The sequence below is a fragment of the Schistocerca piceifrons genome, chromosome 2 (assembly GCF_021461385.2).
Source record: "Schistocerca piceifrons isolate TAMUIC-IGC-003096 chromosome 2, iqSchPice1.1, whole genome shotgun sequence".
In the NCBI taxonomy this organism is placed as follows: domain Eukaryota; kingdom Metazoa; phylum Arthropoda; class Insecta; order Orthoptera; family Acrididae; genus Schistocerca; species Schistocerca piceifrons.
In genome coordinates, this window is record NC_060139.1 from 798,849,427 (window position 1) to 798,875,174 (window position 25,748).

A 25,748-nucleotide genomic window follows, 5' to 3' on the forward strand; every position below is an offset into this window, starting at 1 on the left:
TGTCTATGTGCCTGTGGTTCTGTCAGTGTGATCATGTGATGTATCTGACCCCAGGAATAAGTCAATAAAGTTTCCCCTTCCTGGGACAACGAATTCACGGTGTTCTTATTTCAATTTCCAGGAGTGTATTTCGCGGTAAGAACGACTGATGATGAGCCTCCGTGTCAGCTCGATTCTCTCCAATTTTTACTTTCACGATATTTTTACGAAATATACGCAGGAGGAAGCAACATATTGGCTGATTTACATGTATTTGTTGTAATCTCATCAAAATGTTTGAAAGCGATTGAAAACTTCAGACAGACAATACTATAAAGCAGGCGTTAATTAAATGTATGATTTTTTAATATAACACATTTTAAAACGGACTAAAACCATAAAATAATTCCTCCTAGCCCCGTACAGATTCCTAGCACATCACAGTTCCTAACATTTTGTGCCTGTGAATTTTGTGTGACAATACTTGTGAGATTTAAAACGAAAATCATGGGGCGTAGGCAGTAGATTACAGTAAGGGATGTGGAGTGTAGGTGTCAGTGAGCAAAATCGAGCAACAGTTCGTGCCATTTTGAAGTGCAATAAAATTGTTAGTTACTTAGGTGAACTACTTATACATCAATTGCCTACTGCATGCACTTCACGTTTTTCGTTCCAGATTTTAGCTATTAAAAATTCACAAGCACATATTTTCACGACTATCTGTATGGCGTTATGGCTCTGTCTGGGGTGAGGATGTAGACCCGTGGTGTAGGGGTAGCGTACTGACTGCCTATCTAAACGTTCTGGGTCCTCGGTTCGAACCCAGCAAGTATTTGTATTTTGAATACAAATTATAAGCAATAACAGACGAAGACTTCCGGCATAAGGAATCACTGTCGCCCTACCAACGGCCATAAAAAAAAAGAGCGGAGGAGCGGAAAGAGGTTCAGGACCCTCTTTTGCCCTTGGGGTGGGAAACTGCCTCTAGAAGGCGGAAGAATCAGCAATGATCAACGGCACGAGGATGCAGAAGGCAATGGAAACCACTGCATTAAAGACACATAATATGCATAGACAGGACATGTGGCGTCTAATTGACAAAAGTGTCATGTTGATCTCTCCATTGTAAAAAGATTCCGGATTATTCACCCATTCCGATTTCCGGGGTGGGTAGGCTGCCAAAGGGGTGACCACGAACGACTGAATAAGCTAGAAAAATCTGAAAAGGCAAATGCAAAGACGCTGTCTAGATATAGTGGACATCAGTGAAGTGCAATGGAAAGAAGGTAAGGATTTATGGTCGGACAAATTCAAGTAATATCAACATGAGCAGAAAACTGAATAACAGGGGTAGGTTTCTAATGATAGCAAGGTAGGGCAGACAATGAACAACTGCGAACAGTTTAGAGATAGGGTTGTTCTCGTCAGATTCGACAGGAACCAACGGCGACAACTGTAGTTCATGTATACAGCCAATGTTGTGAGCAGCAGATGAAGAGATAAAGTAAGTATACGAGGCTACTGAACAAGTAATTCAGTATGTCGAGAAAGATGAAAATCTAATAGCCATAGGGGTTTGGAACAAGGCTGCAGGGGAAGGACTAGAAGAAAGGGCTACGGGAGTGTATGGGCAGGGCAGTAAAAATGAGAGAGGAGGAAGACTAATTGAGTTCTGCAATAAATTTCAGCAGCTAATAGCGAATATTCTGTTCAAGAACCAAACGGGAGGAGGTATAATTGGAAAAGGCCGGAAGACATTACGTTCAGAAGGAGATTCCGAAATCATATTTTGGATTGCAAGGCGTAACCTGGCGTAGATACACTCTCAGATCACATTTTAGTAATAATTTCTGGTCGGACGAATACAAGGTAATATCGACAGGAGCCGAAAATTGTACAACAGGGGTAGGTTTCATAATAATAGCAAGAAAATCGTCCGGAAGAATCATTGTGGAAGGAAGTGGGATACTGGAAAAGACAGGGACACAGCAACAAAAATCACTTCAGAATGAAATAAATAGGAAATTCCATGCAGCCAAGGCGAAATGGCTGCAGAAAGATGTGAAAAAAAACTAAAATAAAATGAACGTCCGTAGGCCTGACTCAGCACACAGAAAAGTCAGTACAACCTTCGGTGAAATTAAAAGCAAGGGTGGTAACGTCAACAAGAGTGCAATGGGAATTCCACTGCTAAGCGCAGAACAGAGGCGGTAGGTGGAAAGAGTACACTGAAGGCCTCTATGAGTGGGAGGGCTTATCTACTGACGTGTTAGAAGGAGAAATTTAAGTCGGTAGGGATTACATACGGGATCCAGTATTAGAGCCAGAATTTAAAAGAGCTCTAGAAGTCTCGGCATCAGATAAGGCAGAGGGGACAGATGCCATTCCATTGGAGTATCTCAGAAAAATGTCATTCACTAAATTCCGGAGACAGCAAGAGCAGATACGTTCGAAATATATCGCACATTCAGCTTCCCAGCTCATGCATCCAAGCTGATGACAAAAATAATATACAGGGGAATGGAAAACAAAAGATAGGATGTATTGGTAGATAACTATCAGTTTGACTTAAGGAAAGGTACAGGCACCAGAGAGGCAGTTCTCATCTTGCTCTTGATAATGGGAGCAAGGGTGAAGAAATACAAAGACACGCTTGTAGCATTCGTCGATCTATTGTTCGACACTGTAAAATGGCGAAAATGCTCAAAATTATGAGAAAAATAGGAGTAAGCTATATGGAAAGACGGGTAGTATACAATACGTACAAGAACCAAAAAGTAGGCAAAGAGCAAAGTACTCAGATTAAAAAGGGTGTGAGACAGGGATGCAGTCTTTCGCCTCTTTTGTTCAGTTTATACATCTAAGAAGTAACTACGCAAATAAAAGTAAGCTTCAAGAGTAGGATTAAAATTCCGGGTGAAAAGATATGTATGATAAGTTTCGCTCACGACATTGCTATTCTTAATAAATGTACAGAAGAATTACAAGATCTGCTGAATCGATGACCAGTCTAATGAGTACAGAATGTGGACTGAGAGTAAACCGGAAAAAGGCAGAGGTAATGCAACAGAAATGAGAACAGAGAGAAATTTAACATCATAGTTAGTGTTCACGAAGTAGACGAAGTTAAGGAACTCTGCTCCCGAGGCAGCAAAATAACCCATGACGGTCGGAGCAAGGAGGACATAAAAATCAGACTAACACAGGGAAAGAGGGAATTGCTGGGCAAGAGATGACTACAGGTATAAAACATTGGCCTTAATTTGAGGAAGAAATTTCTGAGAATGTACGTTTGGAGCACAGCATTGTATGGTAGTAAAACATGGACAGTGGGTAAACCAAACTAAAAGAGAATCGAAACGTTTGAGATGTGATGCTACACAAGAATGTTGAAAATCAGGAGGACTGGTAAGATAAAAAATGAGGAGTACGTTGCCAGAATCGGCGAAAGAAGGAACACATGAAAAAAACTGGCAAGAATAAAGGACAGGATGACAGCACATACGTTAAGGCATGATACTAGAGGGAGCTATAGAGTGTAAAAAATGAAGAGGAAAACAAAGACTGAAATACGTCCACAAATAACTGAGGACGTAGGTTTTAAGTGGTACTCTGAGATGAAAACCACAGGAGAGGAATTCGTGGGGAGCCGCATCAAACCGGTCGGAAGACTGATTAAAAAGAGGCAAGTAATGTTTAAAAAGTGTTAGATTAAAATGTTTTTATGTAAATAAGTATTTAAATCTTACGTGACTGCTAATATATTGAACGAAATTGTGTAATATAAGGGAAGAATGACATCTGGAGGCAGCACTAAATCATTTAAACAACTGCATTCGGTATTTACATTATTGACAGTGCCTACTAAAACAACAGCCCAATGCGAATTTTATCACTACTGACGTTCAAGAAGGATTACTGTTTTCAGATACTTGTGATTTTGCATTTAATATGTGACAAGTCAGTCAAGCTCAGAGAGCATAATTAACTTTTGGAGACAGAATTGTTTGGATAGGACATGCTTATATGTAAGCAATAATATCTTTGATATGTATAACATCTTTGAAGCGTAATGTAAACATTAAATACAAAGGAAAACACATGTAACATGAAGTAATATGCAGCCTCTTTTTCATCGTACTTCCCCAGAAATGACGCAAGACATCCTGCCTTGTACCCGGTCTGCTGTTGTGGAAAGGGATCAGTTCTTCTCATGAACACCAGCTAAGTAACTAAACAGTTCTCTACCTGAATATTGTGGTGTTAACCATCGAAACGCGTAGTTGCAAAATAAATGACTGACGCAGAAAATTGTTTTACTTAATATTTATGAGGGACAGTCAAACGAAAATCTAAATCCACCACAACAGGACATGGAATGGTGTCAAACAAAAGTAATGTACATAAGCATTAAGACATTCATCCCTTTGGAACGCGAGACGATCAATTCACGTTTCGTAGAATTCGGTCGGCCGCTGAAGGATATACAACCGCAGTCACTCTTGCACTTCCTCGTCCGATTGGAACCGACGTCCACTCTTGCCTTTCTTCAGATGGCCAAAGATGTGACAGTGAAAGATCCAGGCAATACGGAGGATTCTGTAGTGTTTCCCAAACAAACCGCTGAAGCAAAGCCTTCGTCCGATTGGCAGTATAGGGCCGGGCGTTATCGTTGCAGCCAGACGGTTCCGCTCGACAAAATTCCGATAGCCCGATGGCAGACGACAAAGCCAACAGTGGAAACATCCCACATCTTTCCCGCCAAAGAAAGCCAAAACTGTTGACTCAAGTTCGTGAAGAACTTCTTCGGCTGCAGGGGCCCTCCGCACGTCGTTTTCCTCGGGCGAGGAACCACAATCAATGTGCAGGGCTACCAAGACACTTTGCAGAACCTATTACGTGCCGTGAAGTCAAAATACCAAGAAATACTGTCGAACGGAATCATCCTACTGGACAATAATGCCCGTCCTCACGCTCCCAGTCGGACGAAGGCAAGGCTTCAGCGATTTGGTTGGGAAACACTGCAGTATCCTCCGGATATTCCGAATCCTTCACCGTGTGATCGTCACATGTTTGGCGACCTCAAGAAAGACATGCGCGGTGGACGTCAGTTTCAGTCGGAAGAGGAGGTGCGAGACTGGGTGCGGTTGCGGATCCGTCAGCGGCCGACCGCGTTCTACGAAACAGAAGGTTGTTGCATACCAGCCTTGAAAGCGGCAGTAAAACGGGTCAAATTTGCAAAAGTTCCAGAACGAAGCTATCTCTCTACATTACGGCAATGACGACACAAGGCGGCCCAAGTGAAAACATTTCACCACCGAGACTGGGTCAAGGCGGAACACAACATCGGCTTTTCTGGGGAACCAGCCAGGAGACTTCAGCAGAATGTAGTGGGTCAGAGCAGCCAAACGGGTCGCGTCACCTTCGTTATGTGACGAAAGGAATGGCAAGGCGAATGCAACAAACAGTACCAAGCGCTCTTACAAACTAGTTCTACGCTATAACAAACTCGTTAAGCAAGTGCAGCAGAAGAGAAACCGGTGATATCTTCGCAATAGAAAGCCCTATGCGGTCATGACGAATGATGCCGTGTGAACGTTTGCCACTACTTCGCTCCATAAATACACCAGCAGTTTAGCTAGTAAGGCAGTCGATCAGACAGATTGATGTCGTACGTGATGTTCCCACTCGATTCCCTGATTGCAGTGAAGTGACGTCTGGCAAAAGTCTGCTGTGGATTTCCTGCGTCCCACGGACAACAACAACAGCTACTGGGAGAGACGGTAACCTCGCCATAAGCACCAGTCAGAGTTTAACACCACAGTCTGTCACTATGCAGATAAGAGGACCTGGAAGTCTTTCTGTCCCACCAGGATCAGGATGCCAGCGTTCCTGTGTTTCCGGTTGACTGAATAGGGCCTACCTGGATGCCTACACGGCAATCGTCAGCGCGGTACGACGGATGGTGAAGAAAGGTGGCGAGCGGGAGTGGACGGAGCACCTGCCAAGATGGCACATATAATTCCAATACACCCGCCGCCGTCACTGACTGCCGCGGCGGCGCCGCGGTGCAGCCGGATTCGCGGCCGCCGCAAGCGACGAACCGCCAGTGCATCAGCGGGCCGAAACGAAGTGTGGGGTATCAGCTGCCGTGAGCGGCATCGAGGCCACTTGTGACGCGATTCCTAAGCGGGCATTGACAGACGATGCCAACCACGAGTCAACACGCTACCTGTTTTTTGTTTTTTAGTAAAATAACAAATTCTGAGTCTTCTATCATGGCACCTATCGGCGACTACAGGTCACTAACATCCTTCTGATGAAAACTGGCAAAGAACGAACTGGGAGAGTGCCTCCTGACACAGAACCAACTCTACTCACGCCGTCCAAATAGTCGCTTCTTGCGAACTGATCGTCTCGTCTCCCAGTGGGATAAATGTCTTAATGTGTGTGGTGGGTACTTTTGAATTGAACCATTCTAAGGTCCTGTTCTGGTGGGTGATGGTTTTTATTTGAATGCCTCTTATATAAACAGTGTCGCCCCGATAGGTGAGTGGTCAGTGTGGCAGCTTGTCCCGCCGAGGGGCCCGGGCTCGATTCCCGGCTGGGTCGGAGATTTTCTCCGCTCAGGGACTGGGTGTTGTGTTGTCCTCACTATCATTTCATTATCATCAATGGAAGGCAACGCGAAACCACCACTGGAATCACTTCCCAAGAAGCTCATGCGGTGGACCTCTCTGACGAGGCTGCCCCATGACAAGACCTGCCGCACGGGAGAGCACAAAGTTTTATGTGAACAGCTGCAGCTCTCATAATGCCGTCATTTACGGAAATAACAGTCAGCTACATCATGCTCATATGCAGCCGCTAGGCGAATAAGTACGGCTTTATGCGAGTCGTGGAGGAAGAGTGTGCTACCTTGGCGTGTGCGGCAGCGGCGGTGGCGGCGGCGACGGCGGCGATGTTGGCCTGCGACTTGGAGCGGCGCTTGTGGAGGCTGGAGAAGCGGAAGGAGGCGCGGCGCGGCTTGTGGGCGCCCAGCCCCAGGCTGAGGCCCAGGGGCAGCTGCTGCGGCACCGGCACCACCACTAGCGACGGCGAGCCGGGCGCAGAACCCCGGCCGTCGCTGCTGCTCTGCAGCGAGTCGCGGCTCGGCGCGTGCCGCAGCATGTGCGAGAACGCGAACAGCGTCGCCTGGGCACCACACAACACGCAGCGCAGTCAACTTCACTGTCTGCTCTGCCGTTAGTGCTCCTACCACTGACTTCAATATCATATCTACACTTTTCTGGAAAACTTTAACAGACAGTAATAAAATATTAACACCTCGGTGGAAAAGAATGAATGTGCAGGACTACGTTGCCAGACATGTCATAGTTGTGCATAGAAAGCTGGACGTCACATGGTGTGAGGTCAGCGTGGCTACAGCACCAAATGGGCTGGCAGTTGAAGGAACAGGAAGAGACAGTGTATGTCAATCAGCAAGCATTAGGGTGCTCTATGGTGGTGTTCTTCATTACAGGATGGCCCAGAGACAACATTCGGATGACTTCACACTGGCCGGCCGGAGTGGCCGTGCGGTTCTGGGCGCTACAGTCTGGAGCCGAGCGACCTCTACGGTCGCAGGTTCGAATCCTGCCTCGGGCATGGATGTGTGTGATGTCCTTAGGTTAGTCAGGTTTAATTAGTTTTAAGTTCTAGGCGACTGATGACCTCAGAAGTTAAGTCGCATAGTGCTCCAAGCGATTTGAACCAACCAACTTCACACGGGGAAGCGTAATCGGGAAACTGGAACAAGGCAAGTGTGACGAGTGGGCCCCAGTAGTTTGGTTTTGCTCACAACATTGTTTCACGCACTTGGGGAGTGTTCTGACCACAGGAACTGCTTCCTGAAGGAGAGGAGCTGGTCAACGTTGCTCAACTACAGGAGCAGATCAACACTATATTCTGCAACATCAAGAATGGTCCGACATCGGATAGCAGGGGTAACTGCAACCACACTTAACAGGACTGCATTGAACGCAATGTCACGTTTAAGAGTGGCACAGAGACTCCAGGTGGTTGGTCTCTTTCCCTGATAACTACTAGATAGTGTTCCGTTGACATCTGCACATCAGTGGTACCGTTTTCGATGGTGCCAACAGCATACGGACAGTACCAACGAGAACTGGGGTGGTGTGTTCGTCTCGGATGAGAGGAGTTTCAGGCTGAGAAGTTATTGTGGAAGTTCTCTCATATGGCGAGAGATGGGAACATGTAGTGCACCCGGGAACATTGTAGAACGTGATCGTTTTGGTGGACCTTTTGTTATGGTGTGGGGAGGCATAATGTTACATGGGCGTACCGACCTAAAAATCTTTGTTTACGGTATATTCATTAGTCAAAATTATTGTGATATTGCACTGCTTCCCCATGTGCTTCTTTCAGGGTTGCATTTTTATACACTCCTGGAAATTGAAATAAGAACACCGTGAATTCATTGTCCCAGGAAGGGGAAACTTTATTGACACATTCCTGGGGTCAGATACATCACATGATCACACTGACAGAACCACAGGCACATAGACACAGGCAACAGAGCATGCACAATGTCGGCACTAATACAGTGTATATCCACCTTTCGCAGCAATGCAGGCTGCTATTCTCCCATGGAGACGATCGTAGAGATGCTGGATGTAGTCCTGTGGAACGGCTTGCCATGCCATTTCCACCTGGCGCCTCAGTTGGACCAGCGTTCGTGCTGGACGTGCAGACCGCGTGAGACGACGCTTCATCCAGTCCCAAACATGCTCAATGGGGGACAGATCCGGAGATCTTGCTGGCCGGGGTAGTTGACTTACACCTTCTAGAGCACGTTGGGTGGCACGGGATACATGCGGACGTGCATTGTCCTGTTAGAACAGCAAGTTCCCTTGCCGGTCAAGGAATGGTAGAACGATGGGTTCGATGACGGTTTGGATGTACCGTGCACTATTCAGTGTCCCCTCGACGATCACCAGTGGTGTACGGCCAGTGTAGGAGATCGCTCCCCACACCATGATGCCGGGTGTTGGCCCTGTGTGCCTCGGTCGTATGCAGTCCTGATTGTGGCGCTCACCTGCGCGGCGCCAAACACGCATACGACCATCATTGGCACCAAGGCAGAAGCGACTCTCATCGCTGAGGACGACACGTCTCCATTCGTCCCTCCATTCACGCCTGTCGCGACACCACTGGAGGCGGGCTGCACGATGTTGGGGCGTGAGCGGAAGACGGCCTAACGGTGTGCGGGACCGTAGCCCAGCTTCATGGAGACGGTTGCGAATGGTCCTCGCCGATACCCCAGGAGCAACAGTGTCCCTAATTTGCTGGGAAGTGGCGGTGCGGTCCCCTATGGCACTGCGTAGGATCCTACGGTCTTGGCGTGCATCCGTGCGTCGCTGCGGTCCGGTCCCAGGTCGACGGGCACGTGCACCTTCCGCCGACCACTGGCGACAACATCGATGTACTGTGGAGACCTCACGCCCCACGTGTTGAGCAATTCGGCGGTACGTCCACCCGGCCTCCCGCATGCCCACTATACGCCCTCGCTCAAAGTCCGTCAACTGCACATACGGTTCACGTCCACGCTGTCGCGGCATGCTATCAGTGTTAAAGACTGCGATGGAGCTCCGTATGCCACGGCAAACTGGCTGACAGTGACGGCGGCGGTGCACAAATGCTGCGCAGCTAGCGCCATTCGACGGCCAACACCGCGGTTCCTGGTGTGTCCGCTGTGCCGTGCGTGTGATCATTGCTTGTACAGCCCTCTCGCAGTGTCCGGAGCAAGTATGGTGGGTCTGACACACCGGTGTCAATGTGTTCTTTTTTCCATTTCCAGGAGTGTAGATGACAAAGGATTTGGACATAACACAAGATTTTGCCGGATTTTTTAATAAAATAGAGATGTACGACTACTGATATCAAACCACGACTTCTGCAAGGAAGGAGACTGCAAGAGAAATATCAATGTGATTGTGGACAGTTATTAGACAGTGCGAATAGACTGTTTAAAGTTGATGACCACTAATTATGGGGTAAGAAATGTGATACATTTATATGACCAATGATAAGTCCACGTGTGAACAAACGTCCAGGCAAGCGACTACAAGAAAATTTTACGTCCTCCTCGACAAAGAATATGATACTACCAGGCTCGAGGCTACAACATACAACTGCAGAATGGATCGTGTGTTTGATCCTGTACAAGAGTATTTACGTGCTTTATATTCTAACAAAAAGTGTTTACGATGTGCTCCACTGTACTATGTGCCAATTACACCCACGCAGGATCAGATAACGAATAACTTCAGAACAGCATCTATATGGCGTTTGGCAGTTCTACAGTTGTTCTGCAGTTTGTCTGCTACACTAATTAGAATACCCGAATATTTACTGGTTACAACTAAACCTTCGAGATACTCCAGACCGAAATGTTCCGTCGGTATACAGTTTTATTATCTACCAGTAAAGTACGTGCAGATTCTTAATACTGACACCAACAAAAACAATGTAAGTATTACACGGAAGTGCGATATTAAAGAAAGAGGAACATATTTCTTTTAATCCAGAACGTTTTCTCCGCAATACAGTCAAGTATAGATATAGCCGAATTATGACTCGTACCCATAAATATTGTTATTCCACAAGCTTTTAGAAAAAGGCAAATGCATTGCACAGGCTTAAGCTATTTTCCGTTAAAGAGAATACTGCTTTAAGTGCAGTTAATGTGTTGCGTGTACGATAAGTAAAACTGACATGACGTGTGTGTGTGTGTGTGTGTGTGTGTGTATGTGTGTGTGTGTGTGTGTTAGTGTGTGTGTATTAGAGAGGGAGAGTGATTTGTTTTTCTAATACACACACACACACACACACACACACACACACACACACACATTCACAAAACAGTTGAATGCAGAAAACAGAGAATGTTGCTAACACTTAGAAAAACAAATAAAACTCTGTATTAAAAAGATGGCAGTTACAGTGATGTGTAACGTAAACAGTGAACTGAAAGTGAACTGTAGGATGTCCACCTGGTTGCCAGATGAGAAAAAGCAGTTTGCTTAGATGTAGTGAATTACAAGTTACCTGTAAGTACCTTCCCATTTCATAGAAAGAAGTTAAGGAACCGTTTTTAAATCTATAACCTAGATGCGAAACCATAACCTATGTGTAAAAATGGACAAATCAAGTAATATTTCAGGACACCCACTGAAGATGCCTTGTAAAAAAGGTGAAACGCTTCTGGGTGCATAAATAAAAATTTCGATGTGCAGCATGCAAAAAAGGCATTTTCTTTGATACAACTGCAATTTGTATACAGCTGCTGCGAAAGCGGCCACTACAAGATACGTGTTATCTCTACTTTCTCTGTATTCGGCTCTTGAAGAAGAATAGGCCACTATTCGAACACAGACATTTAGACACTTCATTGAAAGTGTCCCTAGCAGATTTCAAGCCATCAGAAAGTCAAACGGTGGACACATCCCACATTAATGTCCGCTAATAAGTGCCTCGGTACTTCTGATCAGACAGTATAACTCCTTAAGACAAGGAACGTATGTAGGTCACTTAAATGAGGTAAACTTCTGTTGACATAATACAGTGAACTGTGTTTTGTGATTAATTTGTCTGTACCATCACAACTTGATGCGTCTAGTATTAAAAAGGGCCAAGTCACAAAATTTACGAAAATTAATTCGAGTTATCAATTAAAACACAAGAGTATCAATAAGAGGTGAAACGTGGATATGCTTCTAAATTTACATGTTTTCGTGTTACAGAGCAATGAATTCTTGGTTCTACAACTAAATGGGCCAAGTCTTGAAGGCTGTGCATTCATATCCAGGGACGTAAAGGAACGAGCAACAATCATCACGTTGCAGCGTTTTTGTCTGGAATCTGCTGCTATTAGATTACGCAAGAACGTGACCATATCAGCAGGTAAAATAATTCTTTATATTGTATATTCTTTGAAATCACAATATTTCATTTGTACTTTGGTAACACCAGTCCTGTCTATCAATTTCCGATATTGTATATTGTTTGAAATCACAATATTTCATTTGTACTTTGGTAACACCAGTCCTGTCCATCAATTTCCCTATTCGCAGAATTCTTGCCGTAATTGTCGCGAAAGCAATCCTATTTCCTGATGAATATGAAGAAATGATATCTAAACGTGGTACTGGTTTGCATCTGTATGTGGCTAGTGAGATGAACGACTGGAGATCACAGGCTGCTGATGTATTCAAGCCTCATTCTCAATAGAATTTTCCAATAGCTAAGTCCAAACGAATTATTATGCAGGAAACAGAGAAGGAACAGGATTATAACAAAGTAAATAGTGGGATATTTTACAATAATACTAGGGAGAAAGAGAATCTGTGAAAAAGAGGAAAATCGTTGGCTCTATTGACACTATATACAGACATTACTCTTTCTGTCTTTAAAACAAGTCTTCAGCAGAAACACAGTGGCTCAAGATGGGAAGATTTTCAGTCATTGCAGTTTCATAATACGATAATACGAGTATTAGTTAGTGAAACAGCTTGCAGAATCTTCGAAATCTATGTCAATGGTACACATGAAATCCCTGACGCTTTAACCTAAAAGAGAGCAAACTGAAGACTGAAAACAACAATATTACTCAGTACGTGTGAACAACATGTGTCATTATGATTGTGCTAGTATACTTGATTATTTTCAGATCGTTTTCATTTTACAGTGTTCAGGATCTAAGTGAACTACAGACTTCTAGTGAGAGAAATCCTGTTTTGTATTCGCCTCAGTTTTCCTAGATATGTTATTATCCAGTCTATATTGAAATCCTTTTTTATTGCTATAAAGAAAAGTAATTAGAGTGTCACTTTATTTTCATTTAACTGTTTTTTTCATAGGAATTTGGAATTTAAAAAGAGTACAGTTTTCTAAAGAAAGAGTAAAATTATATAAAATTGCAACAAAAGCAGCCAAGTCAAAATTTAAATTAACCAAAAAGAAGTTCATTATGGAATATATTACGCAAAACAATAGAACTTAAATACTAAACAATTAACGATGGAACTATGAATGAAAACCTTTTGTGATTAGCATTGTTTCCTCTCATACTTAAAAATATGCCTTCAGTGACTTGGTAGGTTTGATACCAGACGCTTTGCCTGTTGTACAACAATACCCCCAACGATTTTTACAAAGTGTTTTTGATTTTGTGTATGACTATTAATTGTGCTTCTGGTGCTCACAGGTCATCATTGCTTGTTGGAAACCGCACACTTAGAGTCTTTGTGAGATTAAAATTTAAACAATCGTGAGCCACTTGTAGGTCTGTTTAGATGTGAACTGTGCTTTGTCTACTGCGGCTGAATTGGGAACCTTGGTTACTATTCTTTAGTCATTTGGAAACATTAAAGATTTTGAACCTCCACTTGAAGTTGTAGGAAGACTACTTATTTACTGCGAATCTCTTGGTCAGCCCGAAGTAACAAGCGACTGCAAAAAAGCGCAGGTGACTCCCATATATAAGAAGGGTACAATAATGGACCCATAAAATTACAGATCAAGATCCTTAACATCAGTTGCTGAAGAATCCTTAAATATATTCTCACTTCGAATACAAAAAATTTTCTTGAGATGGAAAAACTCTCGTCCACGAATTAGCACGGTTTTAGAAAGCACCGATCGCGAGAGACCCGACTTGCCCTTTTCTCACGTCATGTCCTGCGAATTGTGGATAAAGGACAACAGGCAAATTCAATATTTCTAGATTTCCGGAAAGCTTTTGATACAGCGCCGGGCTTCATATGGAATAGATTTCCAGATACACAATGTGATCAAAAGTATCCGGACACCCCAAAAAACAAAGGTTTTCATTTTAGGAGCATTGTGCTGCCACCTACTGCCAGGTACTCCATATCAACGATCTCATTAGTCATTAGACATTGTGAGAGAGCAGAATGGGCTACTCCGCGGAACTCACGGACTTCAAATTTGGTCAGGTGATTGGGTATCACTTGTGTCATACGCGAGATTGACCCTCTTCTAAACATCCGTAAGTCCACTGTTTCCGATGTGATAGTGAAGTGGAAACGTGAAGGGAGACGTACAGCACAAAAGCGTACAGGGCGACCTCGTCTGTTGACTGACAGAGACCGCCGACTGTTGAAGAGGGTCGTAATGTGTAATAGTCAGACATCTGTCCAGACCATCACACAGGAATTCCAAACTGCCTCAGGATCCACTGCAAGTACTGTGACAGTTAGGCAGGGGCTAAGAAAACTTGGATTTCATGGTCGAGTGGCTGCTCATAAGCTACACATCACGCCGGTAAACGCCAAATGACGCCTCGCTTGCTGTAAGGAGCGTAAACATTGGACGATTGAACAGCGGAACAATGTTGTGTGGAGTGACGAATCACTGCACACAATGTGGCGGTTCGATGGCAGGGTGTGGGTATGGCGAATGGCCGGTGAACGTCATCTGCCAGCGTGTGTAGTGCCAGCAGTAAAATTCGGAGGCGGTGGTGCTATGGTGTGGTCGTGTTTTTCATAGAGGGGTTTGCACCCTATGTTGTTTTGCGTCGCACTATCACAGCACCAGCCTACATTGATGTTTTAAGCACCTTCTTGCTTCCCACTTCTGAAGAGAAATGCGAGATCACCTTTCAACACGATCGAGTACCTGTTCATAATGCACAGCCCGTGGCGGAGAGCCTACACGACCATAATATCCCTGTAATGGACTGGCCTGCACAGTGTCCTGACCTGAATGTTATAGAATACCTTTGGAATGTTTTGGAACGCCGACTTCATGCCAGGCCTCTTCTACCGACATCGATACCTCTCCTCAGTGCAGCACTCCGTTAAGAATTGGCTGCCATTCCCCAAGAAACATTCCGGCACCTGACTGAACGTATGCCTGCGAGAGTGGAAGCTGTCATCAAGGCTAAGGGTGGGCCAACACTATATTGAATTCCAGCATTACCGATTGAGGGGGCCACAAACCTGTAAGTTATTTTCAGCCAGGTGTCCGGATACCTTTGATCACATAGCGTATGTGAGTCTCTCGAAGACTTCTTAAGTAACAGAACCTAGTACGTTGTCGTCGACGGCGAGTGGAAGTGTGAGAGAATTCTAAATACATAAATGCTCTGGCGGACAGAGTGAACAGTAATTACGGTCGGTTGCTAATGATGCTTTGGTCTATGGGAAGGTTCTGTCGTTTAGCGAGTTAGGAGGATACAAGATGAGTTAGACAAAATTTCTAGTTGATGTGATGAATGGAAACTAACTCTAAATGTAGAAAAATGTAAGTTAATGCGGATGAGTTGGGTAAACAAACCTGTAATGGTCGGATTCAGCGCAAGTAGTGGCCTGCTTGACACAGCCACGTCGTTTAAATGTCTGGACGTAACGTTGAAAAGTGACATGAAATGGAACGAGCATGTTAGGATTGTAGTAGGAAAGACGAATGGTCAACGTCAGTTTGTTGGGAGAATTGTGGGAAAGTGTGGCTCATCTATAAAGGAGACCGAATATAGGGTGCTAGTTCGACCCATTCTTGAGTAGTACTCGAGTGTTTGGGATCCGTACCAGGTCGGATTAAAGGAACACATCGAAGCAATTCAGAGACGGGCTGCTACATTTGTTACTGGTAGGTACGAACAATAACCAAGTATTACGGAGATACTTCAGGAACTCAAATGGGAGTTCCTGGAGGGAAGGCGACGTTCTTTTCGGCAATGAGAAAATTTAGAGAACCGACATTTGAAGGAGATGGCAGAACGATACTGTTGCCTCCAACATCCATTACGCGTAAGGACCACGAATATAAGATACAAGAAATTAGGGCTCATACGTAGGCATACATACAGTCGTCTTCCCTCGTTCTGTTTGCGAGTGGAACTGGAGAGGAAATGACTGGTAATGGTACAGGGTACCCTCTGCCATACATCTTACGTTGGCTCGCGGAGTATGTATATCGATATACACTCATGGTCATAAATTAAGGATAATTGCAGAATGTGGTTCCACACAACGTGGCACTACACAAAACCTGCGCTAATAGCATAGGCACGTAGGGAACTCACACGACACAAATCTGTAAGTCCACGGTATTGGTGATAATTTGAGAAAACCGTCCCGAAACACATGTGCTACAAAACGCCACTGTTTCCTGCGCATGTACCCCGACATCAATATGGGATATGATCACCATGCACACGTACACAGGCCGCACAACGGGTTGGCATGCTCTGGATCAGGTGGTCGAGCAGCTGCTGGGGTATAGCCTCCCATTCTTGCACCACTGCCTGTCGGAGCTCCTGAAGTGTCCTACGGGTTTGAAGACGTAAAACCATACGTCGACCGAGAGCATCCCAGACATACTCGATGGGGTTTAAATCTGGAGAACAGGCAGGCCACTCCATTCGCCTAATATCTTCTGTTTCAAGGTACTCCTCCACGATGGCAGCTCGGTGATTCCGTGCGTTATCATCCATCAGGAGGAAGGTGGGACCGCTGCACACCTCAAAAGGCGGGCATACAGGTGCAAAATGACGTCCCGATACACCTGACCTGTTACAGTTCCTCTGTCAAAGTCATGCAGAGGTGTACGTGCACCAATCATAATCCCACCCCACACCATCAAACCACGACCTCCATGCAGGTCCCTTTCGAGGACATTAAGGGGTTGATGTCTGATTCCTGGTTCACGCCAGATGAAAATCTGAGGAGAATCGCTGTTCAGACTATACCTGCACAAGTCTGTGGACATAACCAGGGACTACTGTTCCAGTGACCATGTACTATGTTCTTGACACCAAGCTTTACGGGCTCTCTTGTGACCAGGGGTCAGTGGAATGCACCTTGCAGAACTGCGGACGAATAAACCATGACTGTTCAGTCGTCTGTGCAGTGTGTGTCTGGAGACAACTGTTCCAGTGGCTGCGGTAAGGTCCCGAGCAAGGCTACCTTTAATACTCCGTAGCCGTCTGCGGGCACTGATGGTGAGATATCGGTCTTCTCGTGCTGTTTTACAGTGTGGCCATCGCGTACTGTTGCGCCTGGACACGTTTCCTGTCTGCTGGAATCGTTGCCATAATCTTGAGATCACACTTTGTGGCACACGGAAGGCCCGTGCTACGACCTGCTGTGCTTGACCAGCCTCCAGTCGCCCTAGTATTCTACCCCTCATAACGTCATCTTTACGTGTTCTCTGGGCCGTTTTCAATACACAGTCACCATTAGTACGTCTGAAAATGTCTGCAAACTTACTCGCTGCACCGTACGCTGACATGCACCAACACACTTGTGCGTATGTGGATTGCTGCCAGCGCCACCGTGCGACGACCGCAGGTCAGATGCACCGCATGGTCATACCCCGAGGTGATTTAAACCCTCTAACCGCCCACCAGGCGTTGTTTCACCATGTATCAGCATTATCCTTAATTTATGAGCATGAGTGTAGATGTAGATATGTAGGTTAATATCAAAAGGTCCTAATATTGACCGAGAGAGGTGGCGCAGTGGCTAGCACACTGGACTCGCATTCGGGAGGACGACGGTTCAGTTCCGCCTCCAGTCATCCTGATTTAGGTTTCCCGTGATTTCCCTAAATCACTCCAGGCAAATGCCGGGATGGTTCCTTTGAAAGGGCACGGCCGACTTCCTTCCCCGTTCTTCCCAAATCCGATGAGACCGATGACAACGCTGTCTGGTCTCCTTCCCCAAACAACCGAACCCAACCCCTAATATTGACCCTTGCGACATCCAGTACGATGCTTCCTCTGTGCAGTGTACCGAGCGCATTTACCTGCATGGCGGGCTCGAGCCCCAGGCTGTCCCTGGGCGCGGGCACCAGCGACGAGGCGCGCTCCAGCGGCTGGTGCACGGGCAGGCCGGACCCCTGCTGGGTGAACGACGGCCGGTGCAGCCCGCGGGACCGGCTGGTGCTCACCGCCGCATCTTCGGCGCCGCCCTCCAGCGCCGTCGTGCAGTCCACGGTCAGGTTCACCTGCACACCACGTCGCCCTCCTCACAAATCCAGCAGGATGCCTCCTCATACAACACGGGGTAAGGGTCACAGTGTTCGTCAGAGCTGTTGGAGCTTTTGGAGTACATTCTGTAACCATAAAAATGTCGCATCACAGTTTACCCAGTTTTTGACGGACTTACTTAACGAAGCACTGCAGAAGGAGGGATACCCGCCGTATGGAAGTCAGCCATTGAAATCGATCATTAAAAAAATTGGCCAAGAGCGAATAGGGCACGCGCTCTGAGGGTTCCGTACAAATTTAATTATGTGTATAGGCTGTTCATATATCCCTTGAATCGAGAATTTCGACGATTTTGGCCTGTTATCAATACTGATATTGGTAAAATATCGATCCTGTTGTGTTCGAGGTGTTGTCTTGTGCAAACGCAGTGTGAGGAAGAGCTGGTGCTTATTTTTACATGTGACGTTCATACTGCTGTAGTTGAGGCAATTTAGCCGCTATCTGATACAGAAGGCCTGCGGATGGCGTAGTGTAGCCTCGAAACCGATGCCCAATGAACGGGATGTGAAATTACAGCTGATCGTGTTCTCGATATTTTTAATGTACCGGGTGGTTATAATTACACTTTCCCTCTCCGCCCCGCCAGCTGAGTGGTCAGCGTGCCTGATTGCCGTCTTACGGACCCGGGTTCAATTCCCGGGGGTCAGGGATTTTCTCCACTCAGGGACTGGGTGTTGTGCTGTCTTCATCATCATTTCATCCACATCCGGCGCGCAGGTCGCCCAATGTGGTGTCGAATGTAATAAGACCTGCACCAAGGCGGCCAGACTTGCCCCGCAAGGGGCCTCCCGGCCAATGACGCCAAACGCTCATTTCCATTTTTCCATTACACTTTCCCTATTTAACACGTTACTAAAACAGAAACTAATTACCGTGCGACTACCAAACTTGGTAGCATTTATGTTAAGGTCATCCGAAAGATAAATAATGCAGAATCAATTCAACTGAAACACTTTTAATATGCTGCTATGGTACATCATGCCATTGCACTTCGGTATCACATCTGCTACAAAAGGGGCTCAGTATGGCGCCCATTAGTGTCCAGAAGAGACTGAAAACGCAGGATTGCATTCTGCACAGAAGAACGAAACATGTCCGTAGGTATTATGACTACCTCTCTCGATATGCTGCGCCTCAGATCAGCACATGCGTGAATGTTCCTTCAGGTAGCCCCACAAACAGAAATCACGGGGAGTGAGATCAGGTGATCGTGCTGGCCAAGCATTTGGAAACAATCAGCTTAGAATTCATTCGTCTCCAAATGCGTTTCGGAGAAGCAGGTTAACTTCACGAGCGTTGTGCGGTGGTGCCCCATGTTGCATGAAAACTGTTGAGATCAATGCGTCCCTCTCCTGTAGCGCGGGTATGACAAGCTGGCGAAGCATTTCGCTGTAACGCCTGCCCGTCACACTGCGCGCCTTTGGTCCCTGAGTGCCAAACTGTTCAAAAAAGAATGGGGCAATGATGAACTTAACCATGAAACCACACCATACGGCGTCTTGTTCATCACACAGAAGAAGAACTTCATGTACAGTCACTGGAGGTGAAGATCCCCACGCCCAGCAGTTCTGTGTGTTCACCCCACCCGTCAGAAAGAAATGAGCTTCGTCTGTCCATAGGATGGTCCAGGGCCAGCCCTCGTCAACTTGAATCCTTTTGAGAAAGTGGAAAGCGAAGTCGACACGTCGTTGTGCGTTCTGTGGTGCAGGCTGCTGTAAGATATGAATATTATACGGATACCATTTGAGAGTGGTTCGAAGCACCTTCCGTAAAGTGGACCACGGGATGTTCAACTGTGTGCCACAGCGCGCGCTGCCTGACGATCTGGAATTGCGCGCAGCGTTGTCTGCCATAGCAACAGCGATATGATCAACCACCTGTGGTGCAACCAGTCGTCGGCCTCTTCCCGGAGCGAAGCCCAGTACTCCAGTTGATTCGAACTTCTTCATAATGCTCTGCACAGCAGGTGGAGAAAGAGGACTCTTCGGTAATCCTTACAGCTGGCGATATTCTCGAAGTGTAGCTACAACATTACTGTTGTTTTGATAATAGAGCTTCACCAATAATGTCCTGCTGCTTCTGACCAAGCTCATGTTGATACATCAAAACAAGTGCACTGCGACTGGTCAGGTTTGTGTGAGACTATGAATCACGATGACTGATCACTGCACCTGGTGGCCATAGTTGGAACTGGACGGTGGAGTTCTGACGCATGGAATTAATGCACGCCATATTCTGGACATTAATGCCACTACGTTTGGTAAACGCAGGGTAATTAATCTCCATGTTTTAATTTGTCAACTAGGGATAGTTTAATTATAACCACCCGGTACAATCGGCTATTGTTGCGTTATTCAATAAAGCATGAATGGATGCACCTAAGACAGACTCAGATGTTGAAGGAGACACTGATAAGGACATACAGCGAAAGATCTATACGTTAAATAATATTAAGAATTATAGATTTAGAACAACTATTGTTGTATAGATATAACAAATACCTGCAAACTACTTGTGTAACGCTCAAGGAAAAAGGAACAGTCAGTTTTGTTAAACAAACAAGACACACACAACACAAAGAGCTAAGTCTAGTGACAGCTACACTAACAGTACAATGGAAGCGTCCTACATAGAACGCTCAAGAATGACCTTGTAACAAGCAGTAATGGTGAATAGACAATAAAACTCATTCTTTTATGCTAGTAAACATGACAGGTACCTAGTTATTGTATCACGCTATCTGTGGCTGAGAAGCACAAAATAGTGCTGAGGTCATTGACCTCAGATAAGGATGGCGGTTATCGGTGAAACAACCAGTTTTCGGTTACACCGGTCGTACTCGTTTCCAGTTTAACCAGACTTGTTAAAGCCGCCCAAAAAACCGGCTTCTGAAATAACCGATTTTCGGCTTTTATTGCTATTACATCCAGTAACTAACGTAGAATTCGAACGAAGACTGAAAAGTTAAGCCGGCCGCTGTGGCCGAGCGGTTCTAGGCGCTTCAGGCTGGAATCGCGCTGCTGCTACGGTCGCAGGTTCGAATCCTGCCTCGGTCATGGATGTGTGTGCTGTCCTTAGGTTACTTCGGTTTAAGTAGTTCTAAGTCTAAGGGAACTGATGACCTCAGATATTAAGTCCCATAGTGCTCAGAGCTATTTGAATTTGAAAAGTTAAAATGAGTGTGAAGGAGTAGGAGATCACGATCGATATACTTTGAGGCAGCGGCGGAAATCGGTTTCATTGTCTCCAACAAAGGTCACGAATGTGAAGGAGAGCGAGAGCAGGAGGCCAGAAGTTGACGACTTCCCCATATGTTCACTTTTGGATGGTATCAAATTTTCACCCTGAAGCAACTACAAAATTAAGGGTCCAGCTATTATCCCGAGTTTATACCACGTCTGTAGAATTATAGGTATATCAGTGAAATCTACCTCATCGTCCAGGGATCACTGTGGATGTTTCTTGCTTATATAATATCGCAAGTTTCTTGTACCTCCTCCAGTTTTTAATCTTTTAAAGCGAATAGAACATTGTATTTCAAAGCGGCCGCACTTCGAAAAATAGCTCCAAGTCGTTGACGGTACTCTTCTGCAACACAAGTGATGTCTGAGGACGAGAGCGAGAAACTACCGTATAGACCAAGTAGAGGGGGGAGGGGAGAGGGAGTATTGCACGCTTGACGTAGAAGCTACCATCTACTAGGACATGCCACGCGGCGACAGATTCATTATTGCCTCTTCACTGCTGCAGAGATTCTTATGTCATGTGCTTGTTGCTAGTTTCCAACTGACTGTAGGCGTTGTTTTTAAAATAATTCTGATCGCTATTCCCAATGTCTATAATAATCCAACATTTGAAAGCAACGGAAATTTTACGAATGAATATTACTGTACAAAAAAGTTTTATTAAAACAAAAAAAAGAATTTAGCACTGGTGCTGTGGCAAATAGATATGCCGGTTTTTTACTCGGTTATTAGTAAAAAATGAAAAAACCAAAACAAACGAGACAAACAAACACCGAAAACACCAATTATTCAGAACCGTAATTAGTTTTAACAGGTCGGTTTTCCATCCCTGCCTCGGATGGCGAGTAGTAACAGACCGTGGTGGGGGTGGGGTGCGGGAGGGAAGAGGGCAGTCTTTCTGAGGTTTTCCCTCATGCACAGGATCGGTGGTGGCACTCTATAAATCTAAACTATTTCTATCTTCCTATTTCCCTATCTCATTAATACGCAAGTCGTTAAGTTTAAGCATTTCCGTTTCCTAAGTAATTTTAAACTTACAAGCATTTGAAGTTTAAATATTGTTAAAACTTTTTTAGAATAATAAGAACTTCCTATTATGCATGTACACAATTCCATATCGTGAAAACACGACCTGTCTTTGTCATTACGTAGTAGCAAATAAAATTTTAAAAAATTAGAACTCATCCAAAAAGTCTAATGGTTAAAAACAATAAATTTAATGTAGCAACCAACAAAACAAAGCAAATAACGTTAGAAAGCAGACTACAAAGTAAGCTCATGATGAAACAAAACACGCAATACGACAACAAGATACTTTGGCAAACAAACTGACGAACGACTAAACTTTTATAACCGCACACAGATGGCTTGTGATGAGGCCGAACAATTAACAGACAAACTAGCCAGCTTAAACACTGAACACGTTAGATTACTACTCGTCACACTGAGTCGATCGTATGGCTTGTGGCGAGTACATGAGCACACCACCTTAGCTTTGTTACTAACACTACAGATGTTAGCCGAAGGCAAAGAAATGTACTGTTGCTCAGGTTGTCGGGGGATTTCCGACCAAATCTCTTGAAGCTCTATGGTCTCGGGAGTCTTCCAGATAGACAACGCCATAAGATATCTGGCCGCAGCGTATTGGCTCAAGATAGGAAGATTGGACAAGATATCTACCATAAGAGGGGAAGAAATAAGAGACAAAGGTCACTTAAAGCGGTAGCACACGGATAGCTGGCAGCGGGGATGGAATAGTAGTGATAAGGGCTGGAGAGCTGCTACGATATTCCCCACAACCAGGAAAGGTGAGGAATGAGACCTACCAACCAAAGTAGAGGCGTAGTCCACTTTCTGACTGGGCATGGACCTTACCCAACGCATTTGCACTGCATTCACCTCAGTGCCAGGTAAAAATATACTTGTGGGGAGAGAGATTCCCCAGAGCAAGCCGTAATACACTGTACTCTTTTCACACAGGCCAGACGACTACAGCATAGAATAGAGACGAAAAGGCATGGAAAGAAGTCGACAGCACGACAAGCTCGACCTCAAAGGCGTGCACATTTGGTTTGCAAAAGGACGACAAAAAAGACCTGACATGAGGCCAAAGACACAACGAACAATCAACATGACAAACAACTCAGCGGCAGATGGCGAAATTGATCCAAGAAGCAGTACAGAGGATCATGGCTGATTCCTTGACCACTTACTGCATAAGCCGCCACAGATAATTTGTTATTGTAGAATCATGTAGAACCTTTAGCATGCAGTATTCTCTCTCTGCCTCCACCCCTGCTTGAATGTAGCGGCGGGAATCTACAACTCATCTCTAATATTTCTTATCATTAAACTTTCTGCAGTTTCAACAAAATTACTAAAATTCTTATTTAACACCATTCGTTTTCGTTAGTTAAATTAATTTTTCCCTGTACCATTACTATTACTTCGAATTTTATCGCTGAAAACTATATTTGTTTAGAATGAGAAGCAATTTATGTTATCACAACAAAAATTTTAAAAACTGCGACCTGTTTTTAAAATATTAGGCACCAGTTCTCTGAATGTGCAGTACATCAAATGAAAACATGAAATGTCCCAAAAACGTGATAGGGCACCCTGCGTGGCTGCAGTCTGGACCAATGTACACAACAAGGTGTTGTAAGCCTCCGTCAAGGCGGCATACTGCTAAGCAATTGCTGAGACTTTTCCGACGCCGAAGAAACTACAAAGAATCTACTTTGCAACAAGTCCATACTACAAGCAGTGACAGGCGGTAACCTCCGTTTCTTCCATCATTCTATGTAAAGAACAAATACAGGTGTCGAACTGCACTCGAAAACCATTAGCCTTTTTGTATAGAACCGCTTCACATGCTATTAACATCACTAACATTCTGATGTTTCCTGTAGCTAAACCCTTCACTTATTACAATATTAACAACGTAGACCCTAATGCGCAAGACTTTTCATTTACTTAGCAGATCGGTACTGAAAGCTCCAAACAGAATGATCCTAGCAAGGAGTGGTCTCGATAGTTTCTCTCATCTATCTTTGTCCACCTCGCGGGAAGCTATTTACCTTTTGCCGCCACAGGTGCTTCGTTGACTTAAGCCTGTCGGTCACGATTACGGAGTGAGACATGTGCTTGAGTTAGTCGGGACCTATACACTAGTGATGAGCTAGAGGCGCTATCACTGCCAGTTACCCATCAAAAAATTTGAAAAGCAATGTAACAAACACTTTCATGATTTAAATAATGAAAAACTGCACTATTTATTTATGTTTTCGTGCTTAGCACAACGCGTTTCGAGAATTTATTCGCATTCTTAAGTGCATTTTTACATTAATGTTTTTGATGTAAGTTCTAGAGGTTTGCGCAGGAGAAGAAATTGGATAGGGTCACAACAAATTATCGGAAAACTGACGGGAAAGAAAAACGAAGAGAAAAATTCGCTGCTATGCAGCTGCAACTGGTGCTATTGTTTGTAGGAAAGTTGTAACGTCAGATAACTGTAGCCAAATGCTACCTGGGGAGGATCGAGTGTTGGTGCAGCGCCTGTTAAATGGAGTTTAACATGTACAAGTGTAAAAAATTTCACATAAACAGATGGAAACGTGCATTGCTGTATGAACAGACGAACGTAGATCACTTTGCGGAAAGAGTCAACGATACATTTACGAAGCAAGCATCCGAAGAGATTTAAAGGAGAATGGCCACCTGAAACGAGATTTAGGGAAGACAGACGGCACACTGAGATCCACTGCAATCATCATAATGAAAAGCAAGACATTTCCAAAGACTCTAGCTTGCATACGTTTGTTAGAGCGATTGATGACCTTCGGCTAGACTAGGACAGTTGTAAAGTGGAATTATACGTCTAAGAGCACAATGAAACCATCAGAATGTCTCGGTGGTAATTTTCAGTTTCAAGCAATCTTTCTTCTGCGGCCTGTAGTGGGATAGGGGATTGGGGTGGAGGGTGGGGGGGGCCGTGAGCTTGTGTGCAATCTGCGTTTTAACACTAGTTTGGCGCGACTCATTAACATGTCTCATCTTCATACGACGAATAATTGTATCTTTTAAATATTATATCAATACGGGTTTCCGATATCGTGTCTAACTTGACAAAAATACCTCGTACCAGACTGATCTTTCACTTAATCAGACACATGTTTTCAAGTTGAGTACACAGTTCAAAAATTGTACGTCCCACATCGCTGTCAATCATTGTTATAATTGACCACTATCACTGTCCAGTGCTTGTACTGTCTTCCCATATGCCCTTAGCGGCTTCTATTTTTTTTTTTTTACGTTACCAAAAGTGAACATACTTCCCCAGAGAGTATAAAGATGTAGTTGCCTAAACTAGATGTCTTTAAAAATAAGGAGACTGGACCACGAAAATGAAGAGTGGAAATAACGGTATTTCGGTCATGACAGACGCG

The 25,748-nt window shown here is 44.8% G+C and overlaps 1 protein-coding gene across 1 annotated transcript in view; it reads right to left on the bottom strand.

The window, feature by feature from the left end:
• Positions 1-25,748, bottom strand: part of LOC124775865 — a 748,131-nt gene that overhangs the window by 63,444 nt on the left and 658,939 nt on the right. The window contains exons 28-29 of the mRNA XM_047250699.1: positions 17,812-18,012; positions 6,931-7,173 (exon numbers count right to left, since the gene is read on the bottom strand). Of these exons, the coding sequence (XP_047106655.1) occupies positions 6,931-7,173; positions 17,812-18,012 (444 nt within the window). The remainder of the gene's footprint in view (positions 1-6,930; positions 7,174-17,811; positions 18,013-25,748) is intronic.